This window comes from Botryllus schlosseri, chromosome 15 (assembly GCF_051294905.1).
Source record: "Botryllus schlosseri isolate E-star chromosome 15, Bs_hap1, whole genome shotgun sequence".
Lineage (NCBI taxonomy): Eukaryota > Metazoa > Chordata > Ascidiacea > Stolidobranchia > Styelidae > Botryllus > Botryllus schlosseri.
Window position 1 is genome coordinate 11,424,183 of NC_137250.1, and position 14,325 is coordinate 11,438,507.

The window sequence follows — 14,325 nt, forward strand, 5'->3', positions numbered from 1 at the left end:
TCCTAAACATAGAAGATATGCGGAAACTAGAAATCGCCAAGTTTATGTATCAGTTTCACTGCGGTCGTTGCCCCGAATACTTCAATGACTTCTTTACCTCTGAATCAAAAGCGCACAGGTACAACACACGCGCGTCCACGTCGTCCAAATATCATATGATCGACCGAAAAGATCATCGCTCTATCAAATATGCCGGACCTGATGTGTGGAACAGTATCCCGCCGGCCATCCGACAGTCGACGAGCATGTCCACATTCAAGTCGAAATACAAGCAATTACTACTAAATAAATACAGTCCATCCTCAAGATTACCGGACCACGACTGACCTATCGATCTCGCTTCCCATGACATGCCGCCCTATTTCTTGTCGCTTCCTTTTTCTATACTATCTTCTTTACTTTCATTCAGTGTGCATGCCTCCTCTTTACATCGCCTAGGCCAAGGTGGGTGTCCGATTCCATAGACAACTCCTAGTCGCTTCGACATCTTCCTTTCTTTTCATTGTATCGCATTTTTTGTGGTGTATTGAACTGATAAAATTGCTAATAAACCAATGATGATGATGAAAATATGTCCGAAACATCATCTTGTGATACTTCCGTTTAATACCCACCACAAAATCAAACGCTTTAGTCGATAAATTTTGATTTATGGTCGGATAATTTTATTATTGATAAGTGATTACAGTACTGACTGGTTATTTAACTGTAAGTTCATAGCCAACGTCCCCAAGCTCAGGTGTTTAGTTCCTTATAGTAACGATGTCTGCTTTTTCAGTTAGTAAATTTGAGACAGAATTCGCACTAAAGCGTTATGCCGGAATACTCCCAACAGGTGTTTGCGCAACAGAATCAAACGGAAAGCTCTGGATATACTCTGATTCGTATGTTATTTTACACCTTTCTGATGGTTGCTTGTCCGTTGTCATCATATTTCGCTTCAAAAAATCTGGTGCTAAAACCCATCTTTGGATTAGACGAGGATAGCTCCATTGTTCCTGCAGCAATCATCGCAATTGTTGTCGTGCACGTTATCTTGGGATTGTTTGTTTACGCTGCCTTCCACGAAAAAGTTGCTGGAAAAGAAAAGGGCGAGTAATTGAATGACTTGGAATCATGGACGTGCTCAACAACGGTAAATATGTATTGTATATTGGAGCTGGACTATTAGCTTTGATTTTACTTCCATCTATCTTCTGTGTACTTGTTTCAATTTTCCATCACATTTTGATCATCACTCTGGGAACATTGCTTGCGTATTTGATTGGAATCGAGGTTATCAATAGAGCCGTTAAGCTGCATTTGGAGCAGAATGACACTATCAATGGGAATGTCCATCATGTTGAAGATGAAACGGTCATCAAGGAAATGACTAGGTTTAAGAGAATTGTAGCTCGCGTTACAAAGATATACCATCGAATTTTACATACTGTTGCTGATAGACTAAGCTTTTACTACAAGAATGAAAGTGACACCTCATTCGCTCGTCGCGGACAAGAAGAGATAAAAGACTTGCAAGATCAACTGTTTCTTCTTGGTCAAACTCCAGATGCTAAATTGCAGTGTGGCACATATGTATGCGTATCCCAAAATGTAGATATGTTGATGAATCGAATTTTCGAATACACATTTCGTGATTATGTAGAGACATGGTATGCGACTGTTAGTAATGATCGCGGGGTGCTGCACAAACTAGTAAAGTCCGATTTCTGGGAGACCTACGATGTGTTCACCAAGCGACTGGCTAAAGTTGATATTATCAATCTAGTAATGAACCGGTACACAAAAACATTAACACAATATTTCAGTGAGCTGGATGCCACTGACCCTGTCAAGAAGAAATTTGCTCCATTTCATTTACATCCGTGTTTACGAGACGGTAATTGTGAAAAAGAATTTCTACGACGAATCAGCGAATATATCATACGGTTATGCTTTCCTTATCAAATATCCTCAAATTCTAGTAGCCGAGTAATACTCCGTGAAATTCTTGCTGGTCTTGTGTTTTTACCATTGATCGAAACTGTCTGCGACCCAGATTACATAAATCTGAGTATTCTCTCTTATGTAAATCAAAGAGAGGCAGTGGAGGAAGAGAAATCTCGCACATACACGTATGCCGCGACATATGAAGATTTCATAAAAATTATAAGCTCCGCTGACAATTTAGCGGAATTGCGTCAAATTCATCGGCACATCATGACCGAGCTAATGCATGCCACTGCAATTAACAGTCTGAAACGCGACGATAAAAAAGTCGGAAAAGCCAAAAGCATGGCTAAAGGACAGCTACTGCTGTCAAGAGACCTCAAAAAATATATAAATCAATGCCAGGTGGCGCGGCAGCTGTGTGCGAAAAGGCTTGCTGAGATGGGCGGCAACGAAAATCAACATGGATTTCACGGGGACAGTGTGGACGCCGCTATCGCTTCAAGCGTGCGTTTACTCACATACGACGAAGTCATGACGTCGCACATGGCGAGGAGTTATTTTCTGAAATATCTGAAAAGTATCGGGAAAGGACCGTTGCTGAAATACTGGTGTGAAATCGATATAGGTCTGCTAAAAGAGACGGCTCCTGCTGGGAAAGAAATGGCTAAAGTTATCAGCCACCTCTACCAGACCTATATTGTATCTGGGTCACCGGATGAATTAGATATTGAGATTGACAAGGCTACCTTGAGGGGTATGCAGCATTGCGTTCTTGGGAATAAAGACCCTGACGATTTTTTATTTCTGCAAAAACGCATATCCACCGTTCTCGAAAAGGAACACTACCCTTCTTTTGTCGTAAGCGATTTTTATATACGTCAACTCATGCCCCAATTAAGCGATACCGGCGACGAACTTTCGGCCATGTTTCAAGACCTTGAAGACCCTGACCGCGAGCGCCATGCTGCTTTTGGCCGACTCAAGTCCACTCCCGATCAAGCTCTCACGAAATTGCGAGAGATCGAGGACAAGTTGGAGTATAAGGCGCAGGCTCTTGAAAGCTTGCGGCCTGCAGCGAGGCAAGATCACAAGTTGACAAAAGTACTCGAAGCCGAGATCGCGGAGTTACAGGAACAGAAACTGGAGCAGCAGTTGTTCATCGAAAGGACCGACACCTGGTGGGCGAGAATGGGCAGCTGGTCCGCGTCTATCCAAAGCGCGTCTGTTCCAAGCGGCGATGACACACAGTCCAAGTATCCTGTGTACAGTATCGTTGTTTTAAACTCTGATGAAACCTTACGCGAGGCTACTGATGATGTTTCCGGGTGGGTAGTGGAACGAAATTTGGAAGAATTCCAGCAGCTGCATCAAGAATTGAAGAGATTGCAGCCAAATTTGAAAAAGCAACGCATGCCCACGTTACCTGTCATAAGCTTCGGCTCACTGTCTGAAAAATTTTTGGCCACCTCGAAAAATTCGCTGAACGATTATCTTAGTGTCGTGTTGAAGGATCAAATTTTGAGCCGTAGTGAGTTTGTGTATGCTTTCCTCAATCCGAGCACTGGGGATAGAAAAGATGACGCAAAACGCAAGAAACCGACTAGGAAGACTGGTCTCTCTCGCGCTTTAGCAGGGCAGTCACATTTCAATGATGGCTACAAAAACTCCCTGTGGCAGTTCGGAAGTCTGCTGTTGACGTTACCGAAAGACATACTGGACGCAATTATTCACCAAGAAGAGGAATCTTCCGATAGTGACGAAGAAGAAGAGAGTCTCAAAGACGTAGACCCAGATTCTATCGCCGCCCCGTTGTACGAACTGATCAACGAGGTGTTTGAGATTCACGGATTGTTTCGAGCCCTGCGTAAGACCTTGATCGTGTTTGTGAGACTGGCGTTTGGCGGCAGTATAAACAAGCAAATCAGAGAAACCGTGCAGTGGCTGGTTTCGGAACCGATGCTGACTTACTATCTGCAGGTTTTCATAGACTCGATGTGGCCTGACGGTAAGTTGAAACCGAAATTGCAGGAGCGTACCGAAGAGGAAAGATTGCATACCGCTCTGGAGGCGCAAGTTAAATTTCTGGAAAACGTCCCGGAAGCTTTGCAGAATTTGATCGGACACGAGAACGCCAGGCGTGGCTTCTCGAAAGTTTTCCGCGGCCTTCAGGATAAGCGTTTGAATAAACATTTGTTTTATCGGTTGCTCGAGCAGACGGTTGAAGAAGTCTTTCCAGAAATTTTGAAAACGGATCGAGAATAATGCGATGCAAACAGCGTGCATGTAATTTGAGGTATCGCGCGAGTTTGATTTTCATATCTTCGGGCATTTCGGTGATTTCTATATTCTGTGCAATGCGTAATCACTGCAAATCATAATTGACTCGACGCAGTGGTGAGTGATACGGCGATATTTTGAAATTTAAGCCTGTTACAAGCCGGAGCTAATGATTTCAAGGCCGGGGCTAATGTTTCACCAGTAAGTGTCGGTGTCCCATTCTTTGACTTTTTGACATCATCCAGTCGCAATACCACTCTGTTTTTGTTCACTAATTTTTACACACTGTGTTGGATTGACCAACTATTGTTGAAGAGTCACATGTCTAGATTTTGTAATACGATCCTTACGAATGAAAGGTACTGCTCATTGACTGATTTAAATGCTGTTATATCATGAAGCTGATGATTTTTGCATCAATCACTCTGGGAATTGAATAGTCGAAGCAATTTCGACCAGATTCCATTGCTCCCGTTCTAATGATAGCAATTTTCTACTTTGGCTTCACAGCTGTAACGATTGTGATTTTAATATGATAGAAGTAGCCTAAATGATGTGGAAAGCATTGTGTCGTCTCACTCTTTTATATATATTCGCCTTGGCTTGCTATGCTGCTATTGATCAAGAAACTACAAATAAGAAAGAGAAGACAGATGGTTCAAATCAGGATGAGTAAGTTTGTTACACAAGGATGCTGTGTTACACTTGTCGAACTGTCTTTTCGCAGCGTAAAGAGTGTCGCCAATGCATCTGCTGGATTAAATACAACAGTGCCTCTAACGACGACGACGGTCTCAACTACCACCACTGAAAAAGAGGATGAAATCAACGAACCCATATCGAATATCCAGACTGGACAAGAAGCACAAAAAGAGGAACAGAGTAGCAGCATGAGGATCTTCTTTATATTAATTGTACTAGGTAAAATGCAGTTGCAAGATTTAATAAGATGCGGACTTAATCTCACTTCTGTTTACAGCATTATGTATATTGTTGACTCACTTTTTAATCAAATTCAAGTTTCATCTTCTACCGGACAGTGTTGCTGTTGTATTCTTGGGTGAGTAACATTCTCGATCCAGCCATAATCTGGCATGTGGTAATATTTCAACTCTAAATACCGTGAGGTGTTGGGTGTAGCATGGCTAGTCCGATCATATCTCCAGGACTGCGATCTTTAAAAAAATTTCATACTCAGTGCGCAAATAATTTAGGCAAAAGTATCTGCCAAAATTTCTTCCGTTCAGCTAGATTAGGGTTGCCATATGTCCTCCTGTTTGGCAATTCGTCCTCCTTTACAGCTTTTACAGGTAGGGTACTGGACGTGTTCGACTGAGAATCGGCATAAATGATGCGAAATAGCTGATCGGGAGTCGATAGAAAGTGTAAAGTGACGATCTTTTTTTTCAGTCACCACCAAAGGGATGACTTTTTTTTATTTTCCAGCAAAAGTAGCAAAATCGGCTGTTTTCAGTCTTGATCAACTAACTTTTCTTAATTGGTAAACGTGCCCTCCTTTCCCGATTCTCAACATATGGTAACCCTAAATTTGAACTAACCTGATAGGGATTCATCTAATGATTGTTTCGCTCAACATCTTCCCTGATAACAATCCTAGCCACAATTTGACTGACAATTTGCAATCGATTGCCAAATAAATCCTATCTGAAAATATCTACCTATTTTCAGGTGCGCTTATCGGTGGGATTGTCAGAGCCATTCAGAAAGCAGGTGTTGGCAATTGGCTTGTAAGTATCCATATTTGTTCAAAATACTACTCGAAACGTTATCTCTGGTGTTTTCCAGGAAGCCGAAATGCTGAGCCCTAATACTTTTTTCCTTTTACTGCTGCCACCAATCATATTTGAAGCGGGCTATTCCCTTCATAAGGTTAGACTTGTTCTAGTTGGATTGCTGTTTGTGTAAATTTTCAGCTTCAATATTTCTGATTGCTCGTTGCAGGGAAACTTTTTTCAGAACATTGGTTCAATCATGGTTTTCGCTGTTATCGGAACCACAATCTCTGCGATGTTTGTCGGCGGTGGTATTTATCTCATGGGCGTAGCAGGAATCGCTTACAATTTGACTCTTCTTGACAGGTGTGATTTGTCAATATGAATAACGTATTTCCTTTTTGCCCTGGAGAAATTGTGCGCTTCCTGCTGGAATTGATCAGCGATTAATTATTGTGACGATAACTGGTTTGGATCATTTCCATGTCCACATATAGGCTAAGGCTGTTGAATAATGATGGACAGAATGAAGTACCTCTGTGATCAGGTTTTGGATGCCAAGTTACGACCAATCGAGGTTCCCAGACTGCCGTAATGGGAAGAAAGTATTGCGACTATGATTCCTGTTAACATTTACAGTAACTCTTCATGTTTAGGTTGTAAAATTCCATTACTCGAAAATATCCATTTTCATTACTCGACTCGATTCATGACCGATTGACACTCGACTCAGTATCTGCTCTGTTTTTGCACGGGCGAAATTGCTGGAGTAGTCTTTTGATTAGCCTGAAAACAAAATATGGCGTTGTGACGTCATGATTTCGGTGCAGCATTAGTGGGGTCGCTGTGTCTTACATTCAACATCTACAGACCTACCGTACTCCTAATCATCCTACGAACACTGCCCTAGACAGCGGGTGAAATGCACCTTACAGAATTGAGTCTTTCCCTATAATATGAGATTGCCGCGTTGCAAGATATCTATAATGTCACACCATTGTTGAGAAAATGATCTCAGAATATTTTTGTTGTTGCTACACCGATTTTTTTCGAATTTTCTTCGCAGTTTTGCTTATGGATCATTGGTATCTGCTGTTGACCCAGTAGCGACGATCGCCATTTTCAATGCATTGAATGTTGACCCCGTGCTGAACATGTTGGTATTTGGTGAGAGCATTTTAAACGACGCCGTGTCGATCGTGCTGACAAAGTAAGCCAGAAACTGTTTCATCAAGTCCATGATTTCACATTGTCCCCTCGTTACTCAGCACGTTTCAATCGCTGGCTAATGAAACTGTCGACGGGACTACCTCAAGATTCACGTTGGCCCTCACCGACTTTTTGAGGATGATGTTGGGATCGGCGGCTCTTGGCGTGCTGCTAGGGTTGATCAGCGCATTGATATCCTTTTGCAGTATTTTCCCACGTTGACATACGATTGATATGCACTTACTGCAAGCTCGCAAACTAGGCTTCTTAAAGCCATGTTGTTTGATATATTACTTGATGGTCAGGGTTAGGCTGTGTGTGCTGTTGAATGAATGCCGGTAATGTCAAGAAGCTCTATTAGGTGCCTTTGTAGATATTTAGGCCCATTCCTTTTCACCTTGGACAATCTTCCAGATAAAGTAACATGTTGCCAGGCTTGTACTATTGTGATTTTCTTAGCAATTGATTTTAACAGAAGTTAATACTATTTCAAATGGCTTCAGCACCTTCCATTGCAATGAATGCAGTAGTAATAACAGCAATAACGAAATCGTTATTTGCAATTTTTTGCATACTGTTTGTCAAGTAGCCTTTTTGATTGTCACACAAGATGGTCGGCTTCCATTTATAAATGAGTTCTGTTTTGCGAATTAGAAGACATTCTGCTGTATTTCATTTTCCTTGACTCATCACTATCACTTGCTCAAGTGGGTGGATCTGCGAAAAACTCCTTCTCTGGAAATGGGTATGATGCTAATCTTCTCTTACATTCCGTATGGTCTTGCCGAGGGACTCAAATTGTCAGGTATGTTGAAGCGGATACTGATTTATTTATAATGTCGGCTATGTGTTTTCAACTCGTTTCTTTGTGCTGACAGCGGGATTTTCAGGTAATGGTTTGGGAGTGATTTGTAAAGAGTTGACTGCTATCCTCTTGACTGATTGATGAATTTCCAGTTTTCTTTATATGTAATTCTTCCTGCATACTCAGTCCTTGTTATACGTGTGGGCAATTTTACTTTGAATTTTGATATTCACTACAGTAGTCGGTGATTTGTGTCTAACGAGTACGCCATCATCGTATTTACACGCGGGTTCATAGTGGCGGAATTTTAAAACTCCTGTCGCCTTAACCTTATCAAAAATCTAATCCTGGTCCTAACTATAAATTCCAATTTATTAAATATTGCAGTATAGCATAATTTGTAGCTGGTTGGGTTCTTAAATAATTAAAAAACGATTTTCTGAAAGTATACCTTGTGTAAATAACTTATTTGGCTTACTTTTCGTTGAAGTTGCGGCATGATACTCAATGCCAACAGTTGACTGGTAAGGTGGCTATTGATTTACATAGCTAATGTATTAGACGGGTTAGTCCAGGGCCGGCCAACCCGTGGCCCGCGAGAAGGTTTTGAGTGGCCCGCGAGGTAATTTCCGAAATTTATAATATCAAAAATGGTTTGCACAGATTGTGAACTTGCAAGGCCAACCAAAAATTTGATTAGTTTGGCCGCTACACTTGAGATGTGATGACTAAAATATCAGTTCCGACGCATTGACAGATCCATCAGCCAGTCACATATTGGTATATCTTCGTACACTACAATAAAGCAGAATAATTTGCGATAGATTTATCAAAAGTAAAAATTTTCTGCAAGCTTAGAGAAACCTGTTGTCACTCGATTCCTTGTTTTTAATATTGTTACCCTTTTTGTTTAAATGGAAGAACGCCTGATGTATCAGATTGAGTCTAACTATATTCGCGATTACGGGACAAAGTGTCTTTCAACATATGCGACCTTGCGTTTAGGCTCGCAGTAAGATCGTTGACTATGAAGTCTAGGCGCTTGACGCATGTTGGTCGCAGCTTTCGATATCGATATGTCCATGCGCCGAATAGCCCAGTCCTCGCAAACTTAGCCCAGCGATATGCGGCAGGCCCGCAATATAGTCAAGTGACAATATTATTGACCTATGAACTTCAAAAAATTTTCGCGCTTCGCGCGGTAAGTGGCCCGCGCAATATTTCGTCAATCGAATGTGGCCCTTTGGCTGAAAAGGTTGGCCAGCCCTGGGTTAGTCTGACAACTGATTGTACCACAATAAATTGAGTGGTTGTCCAACAAATCAATGGTTGAAGTGTGTGTTTTGATACGTCAGTGTCATCTTGAAATTCTGACACCGTATGACTCGATTTTGTTTAAACTAAATTGTCAAGTGGTATTTGCCAGACGTCTGAAATTAGATGTTACAATTAATATTAAATGTTTGTCAAAAATATTTTTGCAGGAATCATGGCCATACTTTTTGCCGGCATTGTGATGTCCCATTACACTCACCACAACCTCTCTCTCGTAACGCAAATCAACATACAACAAACCCTTCGAACCTTGGCGTACATGGCAGGTAAATGATTGGTGATTGTGGGTCGCGCCCTTGTTTCACAAAGATCCATTTTTTTGTACAGAGACAAGTGTATTCGCGTATCTCGGGATGGCTATTTTCAGCTTTGAACACAACTTCCAGCCAGCCTTTGTGATATGGAGCATTGTGAGCACACACTAGTGACATTTATCAAAGCTACTTCTTGATACCTGTCCATGTTTTTAACAGATATTGCTGTTGTTAGCCCGGGCCCTGAACATTTACCCCTTGTCGTGGGTTTTGAATCATTTCCGAGACACGAAAATCACTAAACGGATGCAATTCATCATGTGGTTCAGCGGTATTTTCTGTGTTAGCTATTTTTGGTGCATGTAACTTTTTAAATCGTATTTTTTAGGTTTACGAGGAGCAATTTGCTATGTGCTCAGCTTGCATTTAGAGCTGGACAGCGATGAGAAGCGACATGTGATCATAACTACCTCGTTAATCATTGTGCTCTTTACGATACTGATACTTGGTGGTGCGACATTTCCTGTAGTCAAGGTTCGCTATTGTTTTTCATTAGTTGCGAATACACGACAGCATAGTGTTCGACACGACCAAATACTTGCTTGTAATTCTGGTATCCACGGCTTCCCCGGTAGGCGTGCGGCATTCCAGGATAGTTGGGATAGCAAAAAGGGTGGCGCAGTGTAGGCTAAGCTAAAGGGTTGCTTAGTAGCCACAGCATAATTACTGATGTTAGTAAAAGGAATATGTTCACTGTTCGCTGAGCAGATAAAGGTAATTTTTCCAACGGTGTCATGACAACTCGAAATGATTACCTTCCATAAGGATTGATGCCCGGAATGCGACTACGACATTGAAGACGCTGCCGACAATCCTATATATCTACTGTTGTGACGTATATCATTCTTTTCCCCCAGTGCCTGCGGGTTCAGGAATTTCGCGATATCTCCGGTAACTGGACGATGAGCAAGACCGAGGAAATGGGTACGGCACTGGAATCGGATCATATATCGGAATTGACGGAAGAAGAGTACGAGGACAAATATATCGCGGCGCGACCGGAACTGAAAGGATTCGCATATCTCGACGCGAAATACCTGCTTCCTTTCTTCACCAGGAGGATTACCAAAATGGTAATTAGGATTCGGTTGTGTCGCTTTTATTGTTTCCATAGCTACAAAGCGATAGAAAAAAGCAGATTGTATTTTGCACGTAAGGTTTCTGATGTTCCGAATTCATGGACCTACCTAGCCAGGGAAATATGACAACTTACTAATGTTAAATTAAAACGTTGTGGTGTGACTTGCACTCTTTGCGTCACAGTATATCCGTGATGTCACTTCTGTGATGGTCATCAACTGCACTGCGTCACAGGGTTGTAACCCAGTCACAAGGTTCCGAGTCAAGTCAATGTCACTTTTATAGTTTTGACTCGAGTCAAAGTCAGCTAGTAGAGGGTCGAGTCCGAGTCAAAGTGTTTTGACTCGAGTCCAAGTCCTAGCCATTATGTTCACTCATCAGTTTCCATTCAATCCGGTTCAACTCACTTGTGAAACTCTGCTCGAGTTATATAGAATGACTCGCGCACATAATATACTAATTTTCCCCAGATTTAACAGTTTCTGGCCCTATTTTCCAAGTATCAGGACAGATAGACGAAATACTAATAATGTGGTAGCTTTCTTGTAAGTTGCAATGATATGTCTGTTTTGGCCATCCTAGTCTCGACTCGTATGACTTAGTTTGAGTCACGCACAATAACTAGAGTACAAGTTGAGTCAATAGAAACACTGACTCAAGTCTTGTCAATAGAAAAATTGACTCGAGTCTAGTCATTTTACGCATTTGAAGAAATGATTCGAGTCACCAAACAATCGCGACTCGAGTCATTACAGCCCTGCTGCATCATACAATCGCTACAGGTATAATGAGAGGGGATCAGTGATGGATTCTTTCAGCTTCTGTGGATTTCCCTAACAGACTTTGTCTGCTCACAGTAGTTACTCTTTTGTGGTGATGTTTTTACACTACTTCGTTTTATATTTGAATAGTTTTGAAGCCCAAACTACTTGTTTTTTAGAATTTTCCAAGTAACAATATGTGTGGATGGATTTGCGTCGCTTTTGCGCGTGAAATCACGGAAAGAGAATGTAATTTCAAAAATTTACGAATTTGTGATGACGGTAGGCATTCGGCATCAGTCGCGGTTACGCGTTCTGCAACCTTCGCGGTGATGTCACCAGTGATTGACTGAGAAATGTCTGCCGCGTCTTGTCCCAATCTACTACTTGGGAATTATTCGTACAATTTCCAGAACATATCAGAATTACTCAGGCACTCCTGTCATTCTGGGGTCATTTCGCCGAATTGATAAGACAATTTCACTCATAAAGACATTTCTTAAAACTAATTTCAACTCCGCAAAATCCAAATTTACAATCGAGCAGTATGTTCATGTTTATATTGATATGTACCCGAATGTTTTCGGCTGACGCTCGTCAGGGGTAATCGTCAGTAACTAGTAGAGAATCGGAAAGAACATTGCATATCAACAATCGTACCACAAAATATGAGGTCACCAGCATTAAATTTCGAATAAGAGAGCGTTCAATGTACTATTTTTAAATGGTACACGGACTCCTTTTGTTGAAATAGCCTTGGCGATATGCATTATACAGTGTTCTTTCCAATTCTCTACTAGTTGCTGACGATTACCCCTGACGAGTGTCAGCATAAAATATTCGGGTTCATTTCAATATGAATATACTATTCAATTCTTTATTGAAGTTTTGTACCTCCAAGAAGCTCTTCTAAATCCAACTTGTAAAAAAGAAGTAGCTTTGCTTCAAAATTGTTAAAGTAGAAATGGATGTATGCAAAACCGAATTGAGCACTCCAAAAGTAGAAGTGCTTCGTTACCTACCACCTTACCTGTCTTTAGTATCATCACTGATTGCTTTGACTATCTGAGGTGTGAACAATTTTTTTTTGTGTTAATTGCTTCTTGTCCATTCCACGATTGTTGCATCCATAAGTTCTTAGAATTTGCCCTATTCTTTTAGGAAATGATACGCAACCGCACGCACATGCAACAGCTGACTAACAAGTGGTACGAGGAAGTCAGAGGCAGGCCTTCGGCGTCGGAGGACGAAGACGAGACGGAATTGTAGACGGCAATCATTCAGCTGTATCTGATCAGCTAGCTAGCGATATTTGTGCCATCTTTTCCCCATTACCGTGTTTGCGTCCTGTGGATGTAGCTGTGTCATAAAAACACGTGTTGCAGCGTGTGACTTTATAGTTGGTTGGGGAAACTGGGACATGGTACTTTTATAACGGCTTGTTCCGAGATCATATATTGCACTCGTAGCAATTTCATAGTGTCTATAATATTATCATTTCCCTTTGCACTGTGCGCATTTTGTGATGGGTCGATAAATAGAAGCAGGCCACCTGCATAAGATGCTAAACTTTTTGGTGTGTAGTAAATCTTGTCTGGGGTTGGTGAAAGGATTGCAGGCGCGTAGCGTGCACCGATTTTCAACCGGAGTGGAAGGATCGACAATGAGTGAGTACAGCCAACCGAAACCAGTCATTGGAGGGTTCCAACATAGTGTCCTAAGTGGTATGGACACAGCGAGATTGAACAGCTCACTGCACTTGGGTTACGTCATACTTATACTTTCCATTCGACTAAAGGCAATTTTACGGCCATTTTTGGCCGGCTAGAGCGGTAAACCGGGTATCAATGGAAAGCTGCTGCTAAACATCATTACGGAAATATGAATTATATTCTACCCACGGCCCTGGAACCCCCTTATATCGGGCGCCTTTATTTTGTGCTTGGAAACTTATGACACTTATGGAAACTTATGGGAACTTATGAAAACTTTTAAAACTTATGGGAACTTATAAAAACTTATGAAAACTTATAAAACTTATGGGAACGTATGAAACTGATGGAAACTTATGAAAGCTTATGTAAACTTATTAAACAGAATTTGAAATTGCCTCAACGGATCGGTGATCCGCTAAATGAGTACTACTCATTCAGTAGTGATCGATTTTGACGACGGATTTCGTTTCTGCCGTTACTTTACCAGGGCTGGATATTGGTACTGGTGTCACACGCCTGTGACTGCTGGACTGCCAGGAGACAACGAGAGACTCGCTAGAGCAGTGGTTCCTAAACGGTGGGGAATTCCCCACTCATGGCGAATTCAATGGTTGCTGGTTGAGAATAGACGCATTTGTTTAAAATTATATACAGGACAGTTCACATATTCACGGAGACATGCGCAATTACCGTTACCAGTTAACTGCTCTGGAATGTATGTGTCGAAAATTATATTGCGTGTTGTTCACAAAACCTCATTTTTAACTCTGGATGGACAATGATGGCGTCACAAACGCATTCAGCACGACACTTGCACGACGCTTTCGCCAAATTTTGACCGTTGCCGGCAATGATATAAATTTATATCATTGGTTGCCGGTATCGGTTCACAATACTTTTTATGTTGCAATTATAGGCGATTGTCTTGCGTACTGGTGTGGTTGGGTGTCTTGTGTAGTCAAACCAGCAACTAGCTGCTCTGTTATGAAAAAAGTGTTGGGTAGTGGCGAACAGGACCGTAATTGCCGCACCCCAAACCCCCCAATTGGGGGGAGCGAGCTCGAAGGGCCCAAAATTATTTCGTGAATTACCATAAATTATGGAGTATTTTTTGGAAATTTATGCCAATTTTTCAAAAAAATTTTGCGTTGGGTGCGCGATTTA

General features: G+C 41.6%; 2 protein-coding genes across 2 annotated transcripts; both read left to right on the forward strand.

Moving 5' to 3' along the window:
- The first annotated feature begins 966 nt into the window (after nt 1-966).
- LOC145456789 (sorting nexin-25-like) lies at nt 967-4,719 on the forward strand. Its single transcript, XM_080334903.1, has one exon. The coding sequence runs from the start codon at nt 1,117-1,119 to the stop codon at nt 4,192-4,194; it is 3,078 nt and encodes a 1,025-aa protein (XP_080191029.1). The 5' UTR covers nt 967-1,116; the 3' UTR covers nt 4,195-4,719.
- A 19-nt stretch (nt 4,720-4,738) lies between these two features.
- On the forward strand, nt 4,739-13,015 carry LOC145456791 (sodium/hydrogen exchanger 8-like). Its single transcript, XM_080334905.1, has 15 exons — nt 4,739-4,881; nt 4,937-5,130; nt 5,189-5,269; nt 5,899-5,957; nt 6,016-6,099; nt 6,172-6,308; nt 7,009-7,152; nt 7,211-7,343; nt 7,851-7,956; nt 9,441-9,557; nt 9,619-9,701; nt 9,765-9,876; nt 9,934-10,079; nt 10,463-10,678; nt 12,608-13,015. Exons 1-15 carry the CDS (start codon nt 4,760-4,762, stop codon nt 12,713-12,715), a joined length of 1,842 nt encoding a protein of 613 aa, XP_080191031.1. The 5' UTR covers nt 4,739-4,759; the 3' UTR covers nt 12,716-13,015.
- The last annotated feature ends 1,310 nt before the right edge of the window (nt 13,016-14,325 follow it).